General features: G+C 36.8%; 1 protein-coding gene and 1 pseudogene across 1 annotated transcript; both read right to left on the reverse strand.

Annotated features, from left to right (window-relative positions):
• Positions 1–1,870: 1,870 nt before the first annotated feature.
• Positions 1,871–11,369, reverse strand: LOC123217632 (annotated as a pseudogene).
• Positions 11,370–13,051: 1,682 nt separating this feature from the next.
• LOC123217481 (agamous-like MADS-box protein MADS1) lies at positions 13,052–16,358 on the reverse strand. The gene is made up of 8 exons (XM_044638537.1): positions 16,131–16,358; positions 15,972–16,050; positions 15,313–15,377; positions 15,122–15,221; positions 14,941–14,982; positions 13,681–13,722; positions 13,479–13,594; positions 13,052–13,358 (listed from the first exon to the last, which is right to left on the reverse strand). Exons 1-7 carry the CDS (start codon positions 16,310–16,312, stop codon positions 13,511–13,513), a joined length of 594 nt encoding a protein of 197 aa, XP_044494472.1. The 5' UTR covers positions 16,313–16,358; the 3' UTR covers positions 13,052–13,358; positions 13,479–13,510.
• Positions 16,359–19,985: the final 3,627 nt, after the last annotated feature.

A 19,985-nucleotide genomic window follows, 5' to 3' on the forward strand; every position in this document is an offset into this window, starting at 1 on the left:
GATAAATAAGAAATAAAACCCCTAAAATGAGTAGACAAAAATGAATTCAGGAGAAGGAAAAGGGGATGAACGAAAAAATTGAATTGATATTGGCACGGCTCAATCAAATGAAAGGACCCAATCCTTGGGAGATTTGATTTGATTGAGCCGTTCCAACATCCCTAGTTTCTCAGGACACTCACAGCATAACAGCATAATTCCATCGACGTAGGAGAATTAACGATCAACCATGTCTTTTGAGCTTGCTCACAGACAATAGCCATGAATTTGTTTCTGTCATACTCATACGACATGAGGCGCGATCCATCAATGAAAACAAGTTTGAGAAAGAGAGAAGAAGAAGGAAAAAGAAAACTATAACTGATAATATCAAGAGTTGTTTGATTGGTTAGCTTATAAGTGAAGAGAATACTGGAGAAAAACAAATGAAATAGGTTTTAGCTAGCAAGAAACCGAAATGGTTGGGATGTCAAATCTTTGCTTTTTATAGAATGTGAAAAAGTTACATAATATTACGATGGCCCCTTAGTAGTTGAGGATTACATTTTCCAATTGCACCAAAAATATATTCTAATAAATTCTCCAATTTATGCGAATTCTAATAATCATGTGTCACTTTAAAAAAAAAATAAAAAAAATCAAAGTCTACTGTTAATATGTAAGCAATAAAAATATAGAAATAATCAGAAACTGACAATATTGAAATTAAGTTTTCGATAAGTGATATGACAATATTAAATTTTTCTTAATATTACAAATACTTTTATATAAATTCGGTATTTTAATATGTGCTACTAATTTTTTTTTTTTTAATAACCAAGAACCTTGTTTGAATTGATTGAATAGTTAAATTTTGGATTTAGTAACCAAATTCATAATTATTATATTGGATAAATCAGAGTTTTACAAATATGATAGAGTTTCAAATTCAAACTTTCTCTCTGAAAGTTTTAGTGTTTCGCTAGTTTTGCCAATACCAAAGTCTATGTGGGACTCTTGTTTTTTTTTTTTTTTCTATTATATATTAGTGGTATTTTCTTTTCATAGTTATGATTAGAATTATTATTTTTTTTTTTTTAAATTCATGGCCGGTTAATTGGACATTGAAGTTTGACAACAAAGAAAATGTGGCCCCATAATAATAAGTAGATGATGATGGTGACGATAAAAACAAAATAAAAATTGCTTAATGAGCAATTAATAAGTATTGACAAGCACTGCTTGGCCAAACTGAGCTGTGATTTTTAGGATGGAATGGACGGTCTGGAAGGGAAGCCAATAGCATAGCAAAAATGGGGGTTGTTGAAAAGTGATTAAAGCATTACAATTACGAAATAGACAAGCAATTTAATTAATTAATTAATTGACAACTTTGTATTTTATTTAAAATGCTAAATTATTTCTCCATTGAGTTGAGTGGTAGCTTCTGCCAAATGGTTCTCCTCTTCTTTCACTAAAGACAAAGAAACAATTGCCTCACCATCCTGTTACTTTCGATACCTAATTTCCTCACACTTGGGTTCTTACAATAAGTCCTTACTAAACAGATCCCACATTACATGGGTATTCTTATTATTTTTTGTAATTTACACAAAAGTTAAAGCTAGAATTTGATATTGCCTTCAGTTTTTATTTAAATAAATAAAAATAAATCATTTAAAAATAAATAAATATATGAATATGATCCCTCTTTAGCCCCAGCCCCCCAGGTCCACTCATGCATATTGCTGAAGGAGAAATGCAGTCACCTTTGATAAAAAAGAACCCTGCTTTGGTTAGGTTGGAAATAAAAAATTAAGGTTTTCACTGTTGATTGTATTTTTATATGGCAATTCGGAAAGCAATTTTGATTATAATGTAACTATAATAATTCCATATGCTCTGCCAATCCAAAAAAGTTTAGATAAAATAAGGAATACCTTACAATTTGATGGTGTGAGAACAGGAGCATCCAGATATGAAGGCTTCACAAAGTATGGATACAAATCGCTATTTAAGTTTCTATGATCACTCCTACAGCCCATGAATTCAAACTCTCAACCAGTTCTTTCCACATGCAGCAAAATTAAATTCCGAGACAATAATTAAAAGAAATCTTGCTTTTTTATGTTCTGAAGCTCCTTATTGCCTTGCATGGAAACTGCAATTGATACAGAAGAATGGGGTATAAAATATGATTAGATAGAAATCCGCAAATTCTTCTTGAACTTCTCAACTTCCAAATATACCGTGGAATAAGGAAGAAACTCTGAGAAATGACTTTTACTCAGATCATTTATAGCAACAGCAAGTTCAGGGATTTCCAAGGTTTCTTCATGGGTCAAAGTCCTAACAAACCTAGTTGGATTTCCAGCCCAAAGCTCACCAGTTGGAATTCTCCTACCTGGGTGAACCACAGACCCAGCTTCGACAATAGAGTGTGTCTCCACCAAAGAACCTTCCATAAGTGTAGAATGCTGCCCAATAGTGCACTCTGGCTCAATTGTGCACAAACGCAAGAGACTATATGCACCAATAGTGACAAATCTCTCTATGGACGTCTCTGCCAGCAGCCCTGACACATAGAACAAGTTGTGAGCGAGATGAATTCAGTCCTTGGTAGATTTTTAACAGGAAAACTCATAATTTCCTTTCATCAAGATTTTATGTTTAATCAGGTGAAATGCAAAATTTGAAATCAATAACATTAGAACTTTGGAACACATAAAATCATCGGTCAGGGTGTGTATGAACTTCATAGTTTAGAAGTTTCTCCACTTGTGATTGCACATGCTATTCTTTTCACATAGTATGTATGTACCTGTAACATTAAAGTGAAAAGCAAGCAAACAACCACAATGAATGAAGAATGACTATGTTACAGACCTGGAAGGATGGCCAAGTTTTCCAGTTTTCTGAAGGTTCCAGCAGCTCCACAGCAGCTCCTCCAGCAAGATTTCCAGAACAGCCTCCTCCTGCAGTCTCAATGTGCCAGAATTTACTCCAACAATAACTCAACACAACAATCTCTCAATCTTTCATCCACCGCCAAGGAAAGGAAAAGAAATTAATTGTACTATGTTGACAATTTCATTTGCAAGTAAATTGATTGTACTGGGATAATTTCTATTCAATAAAGCTTCTGTTTCATTACATGTTCATGATGACAGTAAATTACATTACTTGCTCAAGCTTCATCATAATGTTCATCAACACAAATACAAAGTTCTCCACAAATCCACCAACTAAAACAGTAACTGAAATCAAACACTAACAGCAGCCACAATATAACAGCAACAGCAAAATACAGCAACAGCAAAATGAAAATAAATTCCAGGAATGCTGGGTTCTGAGAGCCAGCCCTCTCCACTTCTGCTCAACAGCTCAAAATAACATCATAATCCCCTGCTGCTCTTCCCTGCTTTCTCCCCTTTTATGTGCCGCCTCCTAACTGTCTATGGTCCCCACCCCTGCAGGCTGCTCTCTGAATTCTGGAAAGTGAACTTCAATTAATTCCAGCTGCTTGGGTGCTTTGTCCAGACTGCCCTCTTCCCTTTTGCTCTCAGCTGGGCCAAAATCCATACTCCCTGGGCTGTCTTCTGTATTAGCTCCCTTGGGCCTGCGGTGATAAACCCTTGTAATTAGGTTCCCAACAATACCCCCCCCTAAAAGTCTCACCTTGTCCTCAAGGTGAAAAGAAGGAAACTGCTCCTTGACTTCGATATAGTCCTCCCAAGAGTTTTCACATGGGGGTAGGTGCTGCCATTTGAGGAGAACTTGCAGGCTGCCATCCTTAGCATAACGAGTCTCCAACAAGGCCTCCGGGTGCAATTTGAGCTCTAAATCATCCGTGAGGCAGGTGGGCAAAGGTTGGGATTGAATTTCAGTCCCTACCATCTTCTTGAGCTGAGAGACATGGAAAACGGGGTGAATCTTGGTACCCGGTGGTAGGAGCAAACGATATGCAACCGCTCCAACCTTCTCAAGAATGTCATAAGGCCCATAAAACCGAGGACTTAGCTTCTCATTGGGTCGTCTAGCCAAGTTCTTAAAACGATAAGGTTGTAGCTTGAGAAAGACCTTATCACCCACCTCAAATTGAACTTCTCTCCTTTTTAAGTCGGCTTGTCGCTTCATGCGTTCTTGGGCACGATGTAGGTGGTCTTTAAGCTCATTCAAAATAGCATCCCGTTGTTGTAGCAACACACCCACGTCATCAATTTTGGAGGCCATGGAACCCCACCTTAGCAATGTAGGAGGGTCACGCCCATACAAAGCTTTAAAAGGGGGCATACCAATGGAACTATGGAAGGAAGTATTATACCAATATTCCGCCCAAGGAAGCCATTTGGTCCAACTTCGTGGCCGTTGAACACAAAAACAACGTAGATAAGTCTCAAGGCTACGGTTAAGGACCTCCGTTTGACCGTCGGTTTGGGGATGATAAGCGGTACTAAACTTCAAAACCGTCCCCATAACACGAAATAACTCGGTCCAAAAGTGACTCATGAAAAGACGGTCTCGATCGGAGACGATGGAGCGAGGGTAACCATGAAGGCGTACAATTTCCCTTCCAAACAATTCAGCCACATCTTTTGCAGTATACGGATGCAATAGCAATAAAAAATGAGAATACTTGGTCAATCGGTCAACTATGACAAGTATAGTGTCGCCTTGACTTGTTCGGGGTAAGCCTCCAATAAAATCCATAGTGATGTCGTCCCAAACTTTTTCGGGGATTGGCAAGGGTTGCAACAATCCCGCTGGGCTCATAGCTTGATATTTACTCCTTTGACAAACTTCACAACTAGCCACGAAGTCCTTAATAGACTTTTTCATCCCAATCCAAAAGAATACCGCGGTGATCCGCTTATAAGTGCGAAAAAAACCCGAATGACCACCAAATGGAGAAGCATGAAACTCAGACAAAATAGCAGGAAGAACAGTGGAATGGGGAACAAGCACCAATCTACCTTTATAAAAAAGGATCCCATGTTTCAACACAAAATTGGCATGGCTAGTCGGGTCCCGAAGTAAATCCTGAATGATGCCTCGATAATGGTGGTCAGAACGAACCTCCTCTGCCATAATGTCACCCTCAACCCATGAACTAGTAGTGAGAACTGATAGACTAGTGCAAGTAGGTAATCTGGAAAGGGCATCTGCAGCTTTGTTCTCCACCCCGGATCGATATTGTATCTCAAAATCGAACCCCAACAATTTCATTACCCAACGTTGTTGATCACCACTCACAATTGTCTGCTCTAGTAAATATTTGAGGCTCTTCTGATCGGTCCGGACTATGAAGTGCTTACCCAATAAATAATGCCGCCATTTCTGTAAAGCCAAGACTATGGCCATTAACTCTCTCTCATAGATTGATTTTGCTTGACTCCTTGGTGATAAACCCTGACTCATGAAGGAAATTGGCCGGCCACCTTGCATAAGAACTGCCCCAATCCCTGTAGCCGATGCATCTGTCTCGACAATAAATGATTGGGTAAAATCGGGCATGGCTAATACTGGAACCGAAGTCATAGTCTTTTTAAGAGTGTCAAAGGCATGTGTAGCGTCTTCGGACCATATAAAGGAATTTTTCTTCAAGAGTTGAGTGAGGGGTGCGGCGATTCGCCCATAATTGCGAACGAATCGACGATAGTACCCTGTGAGACCCAGAAATCCACGAAGCTCAGTAATGTCCCTGGGAAGTGGCCAATCAACCATACATTGGATTTTTTTAGGATCTGCAGCTACCCCGGAGGCTGAAATAATGTGGCCCAAATATTCAAGCTGTGTCACGGCAAAAGAGCATTTTTTCCTATTTAAGACCAAGTGGTGTTCTGAAAGCAAAGTCAATACTGTATCCAAGTGCTCAAGGTGGTCTGCAAGGTCTCGACTATAAATCAATATATCATCAAAGAATACCAATATGAAACGACGTAAATGGTCACGAAAAACCGTATTCATTAAGGCTTGGAAAGTGGCCGGTGCATTGGACAAACCAAAGGGCATTACTAAGAACTCGTAATGTCCATTATGGGTCCGAAAAGCTGTTTTCTCAATATCATTGTCAACAATCCTAATCTGATGATATCCAGACTTCAAATCTAATTTACTAAAGATGGTGGCGCCAGATAATTCATCTAACAATTCATCAATAGCGGGAATAGGAAACTTATCTGGAACCGTGAGCTTGTTGAGGGCCCGATAATCGACACAAAAACGCCAGCCGCCATCCTTTTTCTGAACCAGCAGTACCGGGCTGGAAAATGGGCTGATACTGGGACGAATAATGCCTGCTTGGAGCATGTCCTGGATCTGCCTTTCCACTTCATTTTTCTGATGATGCGGATAGCGGTAAGGGCGAATGTTGGGAGGAATGGCGCCCTCCACTAGCCGTATAGCGTGATCATGAGTCCGTCGAGGCGGAAGACCGGAAGGCTCTTCAAACAGGTGCTGGAAACGTTGCAACAGATCCGAAATTTCTGGCTGCACTGTGCAGTCCTCCTCAGCAGCAGTAAAAGAAAGTTCCACCCAGTAGGCATGGCTGCTGTTTTTGCAATTTTTATAGAACCCACGAAGGGAAGTTTCCTTGGTAGTCAGCGATGGATCCCCCTGGAGAAACACTGGCTGGCCATGCCACTCAAACCACATCGTAAGGGACTGCCAATCACTGTGGACGATTCCCAGTGTCGACAGCCAATCCACCCCAAGAATTACATCCACATTACCGAGCGGAAAAACATGAAAATCTTGAAGGAAGTGAATAGAAGGCAAGTGCAAGGGAACCTGTTTGCAAAGTCCTCCACCCTTGATGCTATGCCCATTGCCGACAGTGACTGAAAATTCTTTCTGATGAACTGGAAGATTAAGTTCAGTAACGAGGAGCTGAGAGAGAAAACTATGAGTGGCTCCAGAATCGACCAAGACTACAACAACCTTTTCGGAAATTTTCCCCAGCATCTTCATCGACTTGGGAGAATTAATACCTGCCACGGAGTGTCTGGAGAGCTCGAGCACTTGCATTTTGGGATGTTGGTCTTCCGTGATTTCAACAGATACTGGGTCCGAATCGGCATCGTCATCTTCACAGAGCATGAGTCGAAGCTGTCTGAACCGGCACTGGTGAGTGGAACTGTATCTATCGCCACACTTGAAACAGAGTCCTTGCGCGATTCGTGCTTGAATCTCTGGCTGTGACAACCGTCGTGGGGCGGAGGGAGAAAAAGGTGGACGTCGGTTTGGAATGGTGTAGGCATTGGTGGTCAACGGCGGCGTTGACGTGGTCGGTTGGTGCGAACTGGAGGGCGTTGATGGTGGGTAGGTGTTGGGAGGTGCGGTCGTCGCTGAATGTGCGACAGTGGAGGAAGCAGTCGTGGATGGCGTCGGCTGAATATGGTTTAGTGGAAAAATTTGGGTTTGGGTTTGGGCTTGGGTCGGGTGGGAGGAGTTGGTTTGGGTTTGGGGATGGGTTTGGGTTTGGCTGTGGGCTTGGGTTTGGGTTTGATATTGGGTTGGGTTAGGGTAATTGGGTTGGGTTGGGTTTCCTTGAGTGGGCGCGGAGGTGGACTGGGCTGGATGTGGGCTATGAATAGGAGATGAATCTGGTGGGAGACGGGGTGGGCCGGATATGGGTGCGCCTGGACCAGGCCAAGCATTGGTGGGGTGTGAAAAGCAAAGCGGGCTTTGGGGTTTGGGCTTGTGTGGGTGTCCAGAGTAACTTGGTGGGTGTCCAAAGTAATCTGGTGGGTGTCCAGCGTTAAGTCGACCCGTTTGGATGCAGTTTGCGTCTCCTTCACCCGTAAGCCATCCTGTTTCATTCACTGCCCAGTCTCGTTGCTCAACGTCCGCCGCCATTTGCATCAGAGAACGGAGGTCTGCCGGTGCTAGAAGTCGCAGCTCCGCCTGGATTCGGGGCTTCAAACCTGCCATGAAAGCGCCTCTTAGCCACTCGAGAGACACCGTAGGCAGCATGGCGACCAGCTGTTCAAAACGCGCACGATACTCCGCCACCGTCCCTGTCTGTCGATGAAGGATGAGTTGCTCATATGGCGTGCGATTTTGCGTCGACCCGAAGCGAAGGAGCAACTCTTCCTTCAATTCCCTCCAGCTTCTAAATGGCTGCCAAAGCTCCCGGAACTGCAGCCAGCTCAAAGCCTCGCCTTCAAAACAGAGTATTACCGCCGGTAGACGTTCTCTTTCATCCATACCGTTCATCTGGAAGTACCGTTCGGCTTTGGCTATCCAGCCCCACGGGTTTTCTCCGTTAAACATAGGGAGTTCCATCCTGCGGTGGTGGTATTCTCGTCGATTACAATGATCCGCATGGCCATAGGGTGGCCTGTAGTTATTTCTGGAAGCCTCTCCGTAGGCCACTCCAGCTCCAGGAAATAGAGGTGGCGGTGGAGGAATGGCCTGTTCAAAGTTTTCTTCCACAACGGCGCGCGAATCCGGTGGGGATGGTGCTTGTGAACGGTTAACGGCAGGGGTCGGCCCTGCTTCAGTTTCTTTCCCCCTCATGCTTTTTGATAGTAACTGCCGTATTTCGTACAGATTTTCGTCTATTTTGTCAAGCCGAGAGGTTGACTGAGTTTCCGAATACCCTAACTTCTCATCCATTGTCGCCACCTTCTCTGCCAAGTCTTTGTAATACTTTTCTAACTCCTCAACTCTCCCTTCCATTCTTGTCGTTACCATTACCCGGTTCGTCGCTCTGATACCAAGTTGTTACAGACCTGGAAGGATGGCCAAGTTTTCCAGTTTTCTGAAGGTTCCAGCAGCTCCACAGCAGCTCCTCCAGCAAGATTTCCAGAACAGCCTCCTCCTGCAGTCTCAATGTGCCAGAATTTACTCCAACAATAACTCAACACAACAATCTCTCAATCTTTCATCCACCGCCAAGGAAAGGAAAAGAAATTAATTGTACTATGTTGACAATTTCATTTGCAAGTAAATTGATTGTACTGGGATAATTTCTATTCAATAAAGCTTCTGTTTCATTACATGTTCATGATGACAGTAAATTACATTACTTGCTCAAGCTTCATCATAATGTTCATCAACACAAATACAAAGTTCTCCACAAATCCACCAACTAAAACAGTAACTGAAATCAAACACTAACAGCAGCCACAATATAACAGCAACAGCAAAATACAGCAACAGCAAAATGAAAATAAATTCCAGGAATGCTGGGTTCTGAGAGCCAGCCCTCTCCACTTCTGCTCAACAGCTCAAAATAACATCATAATCCCCTGCTGCTCTTCCCTGCTTTCTCCCCTTTTATGTGCCGCCTCCTAACTGTCTATGGTCCCCACCCCTGCAGGCTGCTCTCTGAATTCTGGAAAGTGAACTTCAATTAATTCCAGCTGCTTGGGTGCTTTGTCCAGACTGCCCTCTTCCCTTTTGCTCTCAGCTGGGCCAAAATCCATACTCCCTGGGCTGTCTTCTGTATTAGCTCCCTTGGGCCTGCGGTGATAAACCCTTGTAATTAGGTTCCCAACAGACTATTTGGAGAATGAACCCAACAAACTACATAAAATCTATTTAGTACATATAAAGAAATACTAACTAGTTGAAATGATATCTGCAGATCACTTAGTAGAGCTAAAGTCACTATATATAGCAAGAAAAGCACTCCACATCATGTAAAATAGAGTTAAAAATAAGCATTAGTTGGCAAATTATCATGCAGAAGCAGTTCCCAGATACAAATCCCTAAACCATCACTAAAATTAATTTAAAAAAAATTACAAACAGAATCACAATATCCGGAATGTGCATCAGGTCAGTGTCTCAGAGTCATTAGTATGTGTCGTTCTTCTCCATCTAGTGTAGCAAAATAATAAGAAGATTTTCACATACTTAAAATTCACAATTCCACAAAAAATAGCACATATTTAATTTAAGAGGGAGAACACACATGTGTGCAAAGAAAACTAAGAGAAAGATGCATCTCAATTATTGGAGAAATTGCAAAAGCTATTTTTTATTCAAAGTCTGAACATCTAAGCCTAGCATGTATCAATCTAGTACCTGAAACAAGCCTGGATCAAATCAATGCTCATAAACATCATTAGTAACTCCATACACCTTTTTGTCATTGATATTACAATAACAAGGAGGGTGTAGATATGAGTGGAACGTCAGAGTAGACAAAAAGAATGGACACACAAAGACATACAAACAATACTCATTCTAACTTCCCAATGATTAGAGGTAACTTTTAATTAGATATTAGATGTATAACTGCCTTCAGTTTTTACCCATTTCCATCCAACAAATTTAATCAAGAAGCAGGGTGATTTGTACCACTAAAAGTGTTCCACCACTCTAAAATATTTATGTTTTTATGTATCAATCTGCCCAAAGGGATAAATTTTATTGGAGTCCTATTATATTATTTTGTGACATTTATTTCATATGCATTGGATAATCCAAAACAACTTCTCCAATCTATTCATTTAGATGAGACAATCAATCAATCTTTAAAAGAAAAGGCCTCTTGAAGATAAGACATATTAAGTATTTGTTTGTTTATTCAAATGCTAATTCTGAAGTACATTTCCATCAGAAACAGGGTTACTTCTCAAACTTCCTTTCTCTCAGGAAATCGCTACTTTCAGCATACTCTTCAGCTTTTTAATGAAATTCTTTTGCCAAAAAAAAAAATCTAAATATGAGAGACTACAATTACCAATTCAGGCTGATATTTTTTTTACTATGTAGTTTCTTGAACCCACCACTACTTTATGTCAATCTTCGGAATTTATCAGTACAGTCACAAACGTAGTTTCATGAAAAAGAAAAAAAACTAAAATGAAAATTTAAAATTAAACAAAATTCAATAAAATGAAAATAGCAAAAGGCTAACCTGTAGGAGAAGACCAAGCAGCGTGAATGACGCGGCGCTCCTGCACATTGGATCAAAACCCAACAGTAATCTTATTAAGATCGCCACGTAGGACGGAGCCGGTCCAAACGGAGGCACCATCATAAACGGTGACCTGACCGGCAAGGACAATATTGGGAGCCGCATAAGCATCCACGGCAACCTTTGGGAGCCACTGACCCAACGGTATTATCTGCCTCTGTCCTCGTTAGTCCCACTTCACTCGATCCATTGACGACGTTATGGTCTTGGCACCTGCCGTAGTCGTTGTTGCGGCTACTGAAGTGGACAAAGCTCGCTGGGTGACGCATCCAGGAGAGAGTGTGGTAGTCGTAGCTTTCCTCGTGACCCGTGCCAGAGCTGCCATTTTCGATCGATCGAGAAGGGAACGGAAGTATTCTAGTTCAATAATTTGAGTTCCAGAGATGGAAATGGAAGAAGAGAGTGTCCTGGTAATGGGCTCATTGGGCCATAAGTCTACACAGGCTCGGCCGAATCAGTACTTCTTTTATCTTTGTTTAGGCTGAATTTCAGTTTCAGTCCAAGTCCATTTTAACAATTGGAAGATCCATTTATTCATCTTCAATAAGAGCGACTCCAGTCAAGTTGCAAGACTATAATAAAGGAGAATTTCTTATTATCTGGTATTCCTATGTGATTGTTTGTCCAAGCAAGAAAAGCATAGCACAATTATATTCCCGGTATAAGTTATCTTATTCAAAGCAAGCTCCAATTTTGGAGAATAAAGTGGATTCAGAAAGCCCTTTTATCCCACTGAAAATTATGTCTATTAATTTTTTATCATTTTTAAGTGATTTTTTTTTTCCTTCTTCATTTCAACTAATTGATAATACTGTTAAGTTCAACATAACTTGAGTGATGTATTCAACTTTAAGTGAATTTGAGTGTAATGCCCAAAAGGGAAACAATATTTGAAATATATCTGAAAACATTGTCTATATCATTGTAGAGGATAAGATGATCATCTTCTAATGACTTGGAGTTGGATCTCTCCATTTTGCTGTGATTAATTGGTTTATCATATATGGCAGAAAATAATAAGAAACAAAAATTATATTCAAGGCATATATATAAGTTTGAGATGATTGGGTAAGTATTATAAATGCAATGGTAATGTTCTCTTTTTACATTTGGATATTGAAGCATCCTTGTGTTTCACATCTTCTAAATTCCGAGAAAAAAGAATACTGGGAATATATATCCAATACAGGAGTGCTAGCATTGCACTTACAAATTACAGTGTAATACATCTGCACCACTTGTATGTGCTAAGGTCACTTGCTTAAGAGAGAAAGCTCAAATATCTTAGGGTAATGGGTATCTTCAAGATATTTTATTAATTCGTCCCTATCTCAATGAGAAAAATACTATATATAGAAATCCTTTTGCAGTGAAGAAACCATGCAAAGAAATCTTATTGGGTAAATGGAGACAAATAACAAGCGTAGTAGAGGGTTCATCAAGGACAAACTGATGGCAAAGAATAGCAGCCAGTCCTCTTTGACTGCTTCTGTAGGTTTATGTGCTGATGCGTTTGTGGTTCAGCCAACCAAACAGAAGCTTTCACATAAAACTGAGTTGAGCAAATATGAATCGGTTGGGCATGTTCAGAGTCTGTATTCCTATGACCAGAGTATTGATCACAGGGCTGCAAGTTACATTTTATCTGTCCAAGAGCGTTTTAACCTCGAGAGGGTTGATTGAACCGTGTATATATCTTCCTTCTCTTTCATTTAGATGTATCGATATATACATATGTGTGTGTGCGTGTGTGAATTATATATAAATCTATATACTTAAGTAAAATACCTCTAGCGTATAACCTTATTTAATTTTTGAAAAGCTATCAGAAAACTGAAAAAGTATAGAACTGTATATCCGAGTGAGTGTGCAGGCGAGCTGACGAGTCATCGAGGATGAGGATTCTTTTTACCAATATAGCTAATATTTGAACTTCAACCGAGGTTAAATTTATTTACCAGCAACTGCCAACAGGAAGAACCAACGCTATATATCCTCGAGCTGCTGGAATTTAATAGGTTAATTTTGTAAAAGAAACCGGAGATCTGAAAGAAGAGAGTGTCTTCTTGTCATATCTAGATTATATAGAATTGTCTGCGGGTACCCCTCAATTCACACGTAACATACGACATATGCAATTCACTAATAAACATATAATATTCATGCTTATTTATTGGACAAGCAATAATTGTAGCAATCCATTTGGCTGTAAGCTGAAATTTGTAACTCCAAACCATCCAACCCTAGAAACTATAATTTACATGTGAAGGCAACGACTTATATTTAAAATAACGGGCACAGGAAAAGGCCAAAGCAAATCAAGTTTGTCATCACCTGCCAAGTACAGCAGTGAAGAAACGGCTACTGGATGACGTTAACGAAACACAGCTTCCTGAATCACACACACTCTTGGATCGATTTATTTTATAATTCACCACCACTCATTCTGGGCAAACACAAACATGGGAAGTGTAAGATTTAACGAGTGCAGACAGTAAAAAACTAAGTCAAATGACCTTATCCCTTTCTTAAAATATGGATTGAGCACGGGGATGAAATTGGGTACCTTATTTAATTACTATTAACATACATGGGCCTTTATGATAGCCTCTGGTGAAATGCAGGCAGTGCATGAAATCCCATAATGCTCCAGTTCATTTCGGCATCACGCAGCTCTTGCAACTTAACACACAAAAACAAAAACAAAATTGCAGTTGAGACTTTAACATATTCAAGCTAAGTAATTTGCATGAATGGAAAAGTCTTACTCTTTTCTGAAGTTGGGTGTTCTCCTCTTGTAGGTCCCTTTGCTGCGTTCAAATCAAACAATAAAATGTTCATTTGTTAAATCCTAAATGCAGCATCAGCATGTGAGATTTGAAAAACAGAAGTGGAATGAATTTCCAAAGAAAAAATTGATATCATCATTTTAAATTTACTTAATTTATACTTTTTTCTACCACTGATTATACCTTCATGTAAGCCTACGACTCAAATTATATATGCCCACACTGTTACAATAAGTAATAATCATAATCGGTATTAATTAATTATTCCATCGTAAATGCTTTTCAATATTTAATTATTTCATCGTAAAACACTTATTTAACACTTTAATTAGAATATAAAAACAAAGTCAAAAGACTATTTTTCACTTAAAATTTGATGGAACAATAAATTTTTATTATTTAAATTTTATAAAGTTTGTTTCACATTTATTATTTACTTTTATTATTGAATTTCGTTAAATAAAAAAATAAGTCATTTTGTATGAATTTTTCTATTTCAAAATAAAGTATATTTTTGAGGTTGGGATGAAAATTGTCAGTTCACTAAACCTTGGGTGGGATACAGTTATTTGGCCTGAGAATTAAGAAACATAAGACGTCAGGGTTAAAAAGTATCATGATAATTTTTTTTATTATTTATATTATTTTAATTAGATTATAAGTAATAAAAAATTTCGATTATCTGTTATTACTAACAGTGATATGACAGGTAATCTAAAGAGTAATCTAATTACTATTTCTTAAAAAATTATCAAGATAATCTTAATTTTATTATAACTATATCTGTATTTAATAATTTTTATAGAACAAAAATAATCTTATTTTTAATTAATAAAATAAATATTTTAAAATAATTATATTAAAAGAATTTAAATAAAATAATATATTAAAATTATTTTATTACTTCTAATTAAATATAATACTTATTCATATTTATTAAATTTTATTAAATATAATAATAATTTATATCTAAATAAAAAACCCATCGACCGCTCCCTTTTACAGTACAAATATTAGTATCTCAGCCATACATGTCCAGGGTTGACCGACGGTCAACTTGGCGAACACCAATCAAAACCTTGATGTGTAAAGCACGCTGTCCTTAAACTAGCATCTTAGACGTTGTGATGGAAAATATTAACGAAAACTTTATTTGCCAAGATGTGAGCTCGCTTAAAGTGAGATTCTAGCTAGCTTATATTAGAAATTTTATGCAAGAGATTCGAGTCAGTGACTTACCCTACTTTTCAGATGGTTCAACTGCTCTGAAACTACGCGCCTCTGTTCATTTGAACATGTAATCAATCAGTTAGGAATTTTATTTTTAATTTAAAATTATTTAATTATATAAAAAGATATATTAAATATATATTATTTTTATATTCAAATTAAATCAAATAGATTAACATTATTTAATTACCTTTTTAGAGCGAATACGCTCAACGCCTGATTTTAACTGACGTTCAAGCTTTTTCAGTTCTTTTAAGCCCAGTGTAAATATATCTTCTCCAGCTAAGTGCCTGCCGATTAAATTAACATTATCATCGGTCCGTCCATAATCACAATTAAAATCGTCACCAAATTAATCGTATGTTGGCTAAGCAAGCACACCTCAGTCTTTCTTCCAAGCTTTGTGCTGATCTTTCTAATTCTTCCATCTGACCTTTCAAAATTCTCTGTACAATTAAAATATTAATTATTAGAGATTCATTAACAAGAAAATTAAAATTGAGTTCGCATTAATTTCAATTTTGAAATGGCAGATTACACAGTAATTAACAAAGATTTCAGAAAAACAACAAGAATTAAAGCTCCCTAAATCATTACCATCATTTGTTTTTGAAAATGCTTTAATTCTTCTATTGAGTTTATATGTTACTTCATATAGTTATTAAGTTTATTTTATAAATGTTAGTTGGCTGGCACATTAAAATATTTATAATATTTTTTTTCTTATAATTGAAAATATTTAAATCTTTATTTCTAATGATAAATAGATGCATTATTCAAGTATATGATTTATCAAGTAAATCTAAGAATATGAATTCATCTATTTAGGTTGATAATTTTTTTTTGTATTTTTAAAAATAATAAAAGTTTTTTTTTTTTGTATAGTTTGTGAAATGTTTGAAACTAAATTACTATATATGAATAAATAAATATTTACTTAATGGTCCTCGTTATATTTATTTTATTAGTTAATACTTTACCGTAAAAGGATTATTGTCACTAAATCATATATTATATGATAATTAATGAAGTGATGATACCTCCACCGACTTGGAGCTTTGTTTATTTGGATTAAGCAGCGCTACTTCACTCCAGTACCTCGCAATGGTCTGGTCCACACTGCATACAACAAATGAAACAAAAAATCAACTAACTTAATATGTGTTTGAAGAAGAAGAAGGAGAAAGAGAGAAACTGACTCGCCGCTGGCGTACTGGTAGAGCTTTCCAGTGGGAGAGAAAATGAGAACAGCAATTTCAACATCACAGAGGACAGAAAGCTCGTAAGCTTTCTTTAGAATTCCATTCTTCCTCTTCGAGAAGGTAACTTGCCTGTTTGTTGTGTTCTCTATTCTCTCCAGTGTCACTTTCCCTCTCCCCATTGATCTCTCTTCCTCTCTACACAACCCAATTGATCAACTCCTTGCCTTCATATATATACACTTTCCAAGACAGTTTTCCATTTTAAGGTTTACCCTAAGAACTATTCTACCCAGTAAATATATAAATCACAACAGAAAATTAAAGATAAAAAAGGGCAAAAATGTTAGTTTACTTTCGTATAAATCTACCACGTGTTTAAAAAAATTAAATAAAAAATAAAGTTTTAACAATTAAAGTATTTATATCCAATTCGTATAAATAAATAGATACATATTTAATATATGTCATCAATTCATTGAGTAATTTTAAATCAATTAAATTATATGTATCTATTTTTGGTATACATAGATGGTATATCTTTATGTAATTTTATGATTTTGAATTAAATATAAAACAATATTTAATCATATGATGATATATTATCATCTGTGTATACGAATTATATATCAAAATTAGGTATATATAATATTATTTATTTTTAAATAATAATATATATATATATATATATATATATATATATATATATATAAATAATAATATATATATATATATATATATATATATATATATATATATATATATATATATATATATATATATATTAGTTTAAATATTATATAGCTAAAGTAAAGTAGTCTAAACGCACATTCTTTCTCCTCTCAAAACTCATGTAGTTTCCCTGGTGGCACTTGACTAGATGGAAGTATTCCTTCTTGCGCCCAATAACGTGCTCCATCCAATGCAAGGTCAATTGGAGTGAGGAATCGTATAATTTCCTTGGCAATCCCATGGACATATAATATCTGATTGACACGTGTAAATCGTCCCTACAAGAGGAATTATATTTGGTGCAATGGGAGGTGGACAGGTGTGGTGTTAAAATTATTGATTGATTGATTAGCAATTGAGGGAAATTTCAAAAGTTACTGTAAATACCATCATCATAGTGTGTTGAATTAAAATCTGAATCTTACATTTTGCTTTATGAGACAGATGTCAACATAATTCATGGATTCAGTACTGTCAAGATAAAATACATCTCCATTTAGGAGAAGGCATGTTCCCCCCAGTGGCCCCTCCCTACCAAACATTTATTCTGCAGAACCTAGTATTTCATCCTTAACTAATTATAATTATCATTAATGACGAAATAATTATAATGATTAAGGACTAATGTTGAAATCAAACCAAATGTTTGTAAAGTTCCCAGTTAATTCAAGATAATAAAGTATTGAGTGGAGCCTAATCGAAAGGGACAATGTCTGCTTTCTATTCTACCTCCTTTAGGTGAACTTGTGGGGACTGCAGTTCTTCCCTTGGAAGTAGTTGCGTTGCCGACTAGGCATTCAATGAAGTCAATCAAAACAATATGATTCAGAGATAAAAGACATTGTTTTTGTTTAGAGATGATATTGGAAAAGGGAAGGGAGAGAAAAACGGATCAAAGACAATATCAAAAAAAAATCTTAGAGAGAAAAATATAATATTTCAAAATTTAATCATAAAAAAAATTGTTAGTTTTTTAAACATAAGAGAAAAATTGATAATGCTTTATAATTTTTAATATATTATTAATTAAATAATTATTATATTTTTAAAACTTAATTAGTTTTGTTAATTTTAATAGTTTATGGTGAGTATTTAAGTTTTTAACAGTTAACAAGTATCAATTTGAGAATGCAACAAATCTTGGGTGAGAATAAGTCTTTGGCAAAATAATTATAATGAATAACGACTAATGTTGAAATTAACCCAAATGTTTGTCAAGTTCCAAGTTAATTGAATGTATAAAGCATGATAATAATGTATTGAGTGGAGCCTAATCCGAAGGGACAATGTCTGCTTTCTATTCCACCTCCTTTAACTTAATACAACATTGGGTGAACTTGTGGGGACTGCATTTCTTCACTTGGAAATAGTTGCATTGCCGACTAAACAGTCAATGGAGTCAATCAAAACAACCTAATTTTATCATTTCATGACAACATTTATGTAGGCATAAAATGGCCAATTAATCAGCCCAAAATCAATTACAATATGAAACATACAAGAATCAAACAAAGCAATCCTCCCATTACGTCGAAATCACTTGCCCATGTAAATGTGAATGCCAACAGCCAACAGAAGAATGGTGTAGATGACAAAGAAGAGGATAGTATGAACGAGGACGGCCTTGCCATTGGTTGTGAAGCTGCCGAATTCTATGTGGCGGCGGTTGCCCGGTAGCTGGAAGAGGAGACCAGGAGAGAGAAGAATAAACAGCAGCATTCCAAGTATAACGGGTGCCCAATCCAACATTGCTATCTTTGAGCACTCAACTCAACAATGCCTATAAGAATTAGGATAGAACATTAGTTTGTAGTATACTGATAATAACATAAAGACAGAAGCGAAATGTTTTGTATGAGGTGATATATATATATAAGTTGGCAGGGTGTAAAGTGGCGCAAGGGACCCCAACAGTTGAGCAGGTCTAGCTTTTCAAACATGGTTTGGTCTAATTATAGAAAATTTTTTAAGTGTTTGGCAAAGAAAAAGCATGGAAGGATGACATCTAAAGCCATATATTGGGTGGTTTAACTTGGCAAAGATGGCATCTAAATGCTAATAATACCTAGTTTGATGAGCATCTCTACTTTTACTAGAATTTCACATAGACTATTTATATATATACACAACACAAGAATTCCTTGTTGACAGACAGAGTAAACCAGAATTCTCACGCAAAGTCCCTTGTTCTTTCTTCCAAAGAAACGCATCCATGTCAGTTCTTAATTAAACTATCTAAAGCATTGCAGTCGTGTCATTTGTTCTTTCATGAACACAGCATTATGTATGACAGATTAATATTTACAGTATTTTTAATAAGTATTTATGAGCATATACAATTGAATATTGAGAAGACAAATAAACAAGGAAAAAATGAAGCACGATTGTGTCTTTTTAAAGTTAGAGGGGCTACCATTTCGGCCCTTTATTAGCTTAATTGTTCATCTTAACCAGTAACACTGGTCGTCAAGCAGTTCCATATAATTTATGGTATATAGAGAGAATGCCACTGCTGAAAGAACTAGTCAATTAAGGCGTGAATTAAGAATTGAGATTTTCTAAAGCGTTAACATTTAACGGACTGTTTAAAAAAAATCAACAAATGGCAACTGCCCAGCTTCACTTTGCTCGGGTAAACAGCAAGGAATACGGTTCTCTTTTTATCTCTGTAACCTTCTTCAAGGATAAGTTACTAAAATGATTTATTTTATACTAATAATGGTAATAATAATTATTATTATAAGTAATAATACTACGAATAAAAGCTTTACAAAAAGTCTTGCTTATAAAGTGATATGATAATGATTTTTTATTGTTATGTCGTTTATTATTATTATTTAATATATTTAATAACATCTTCTAATATAATTTTTTTAATATAGTCCTATTTCATTATTTATTATATTGGTGTAGATATATCAAAATGGTTGAATTGACCCACAACACCACTCAACTTTTTCATTTTTGCATAATCTTTGAGGATATAATTTGTAAATTTGTGGATCATATCAAATTCATGGGTTTACATATCATGTTAGAAGTCTTAAGGTCTAGCCCATGGATCGGCTTAAGATGGTCTTAAAAAAAAAAATTGATGGCCACATCTTGGAAAATGAAGAATTT

Source organism: Mangifera indica, chromosome 5 (genome assembly GCF_011075055.1).
Source record: "Mangifera indica cultivar Alphonso chromosome 5, CATAS_Mindica_2.1, whole genome shotgun sequence".
Taxonomy (NCBI): Eukaryota; Viridiplantae; Streptophyta; class Magnoliopsida; order Sapindales; family Anacardiaceae; genus Mangifera; species Mangifera indica.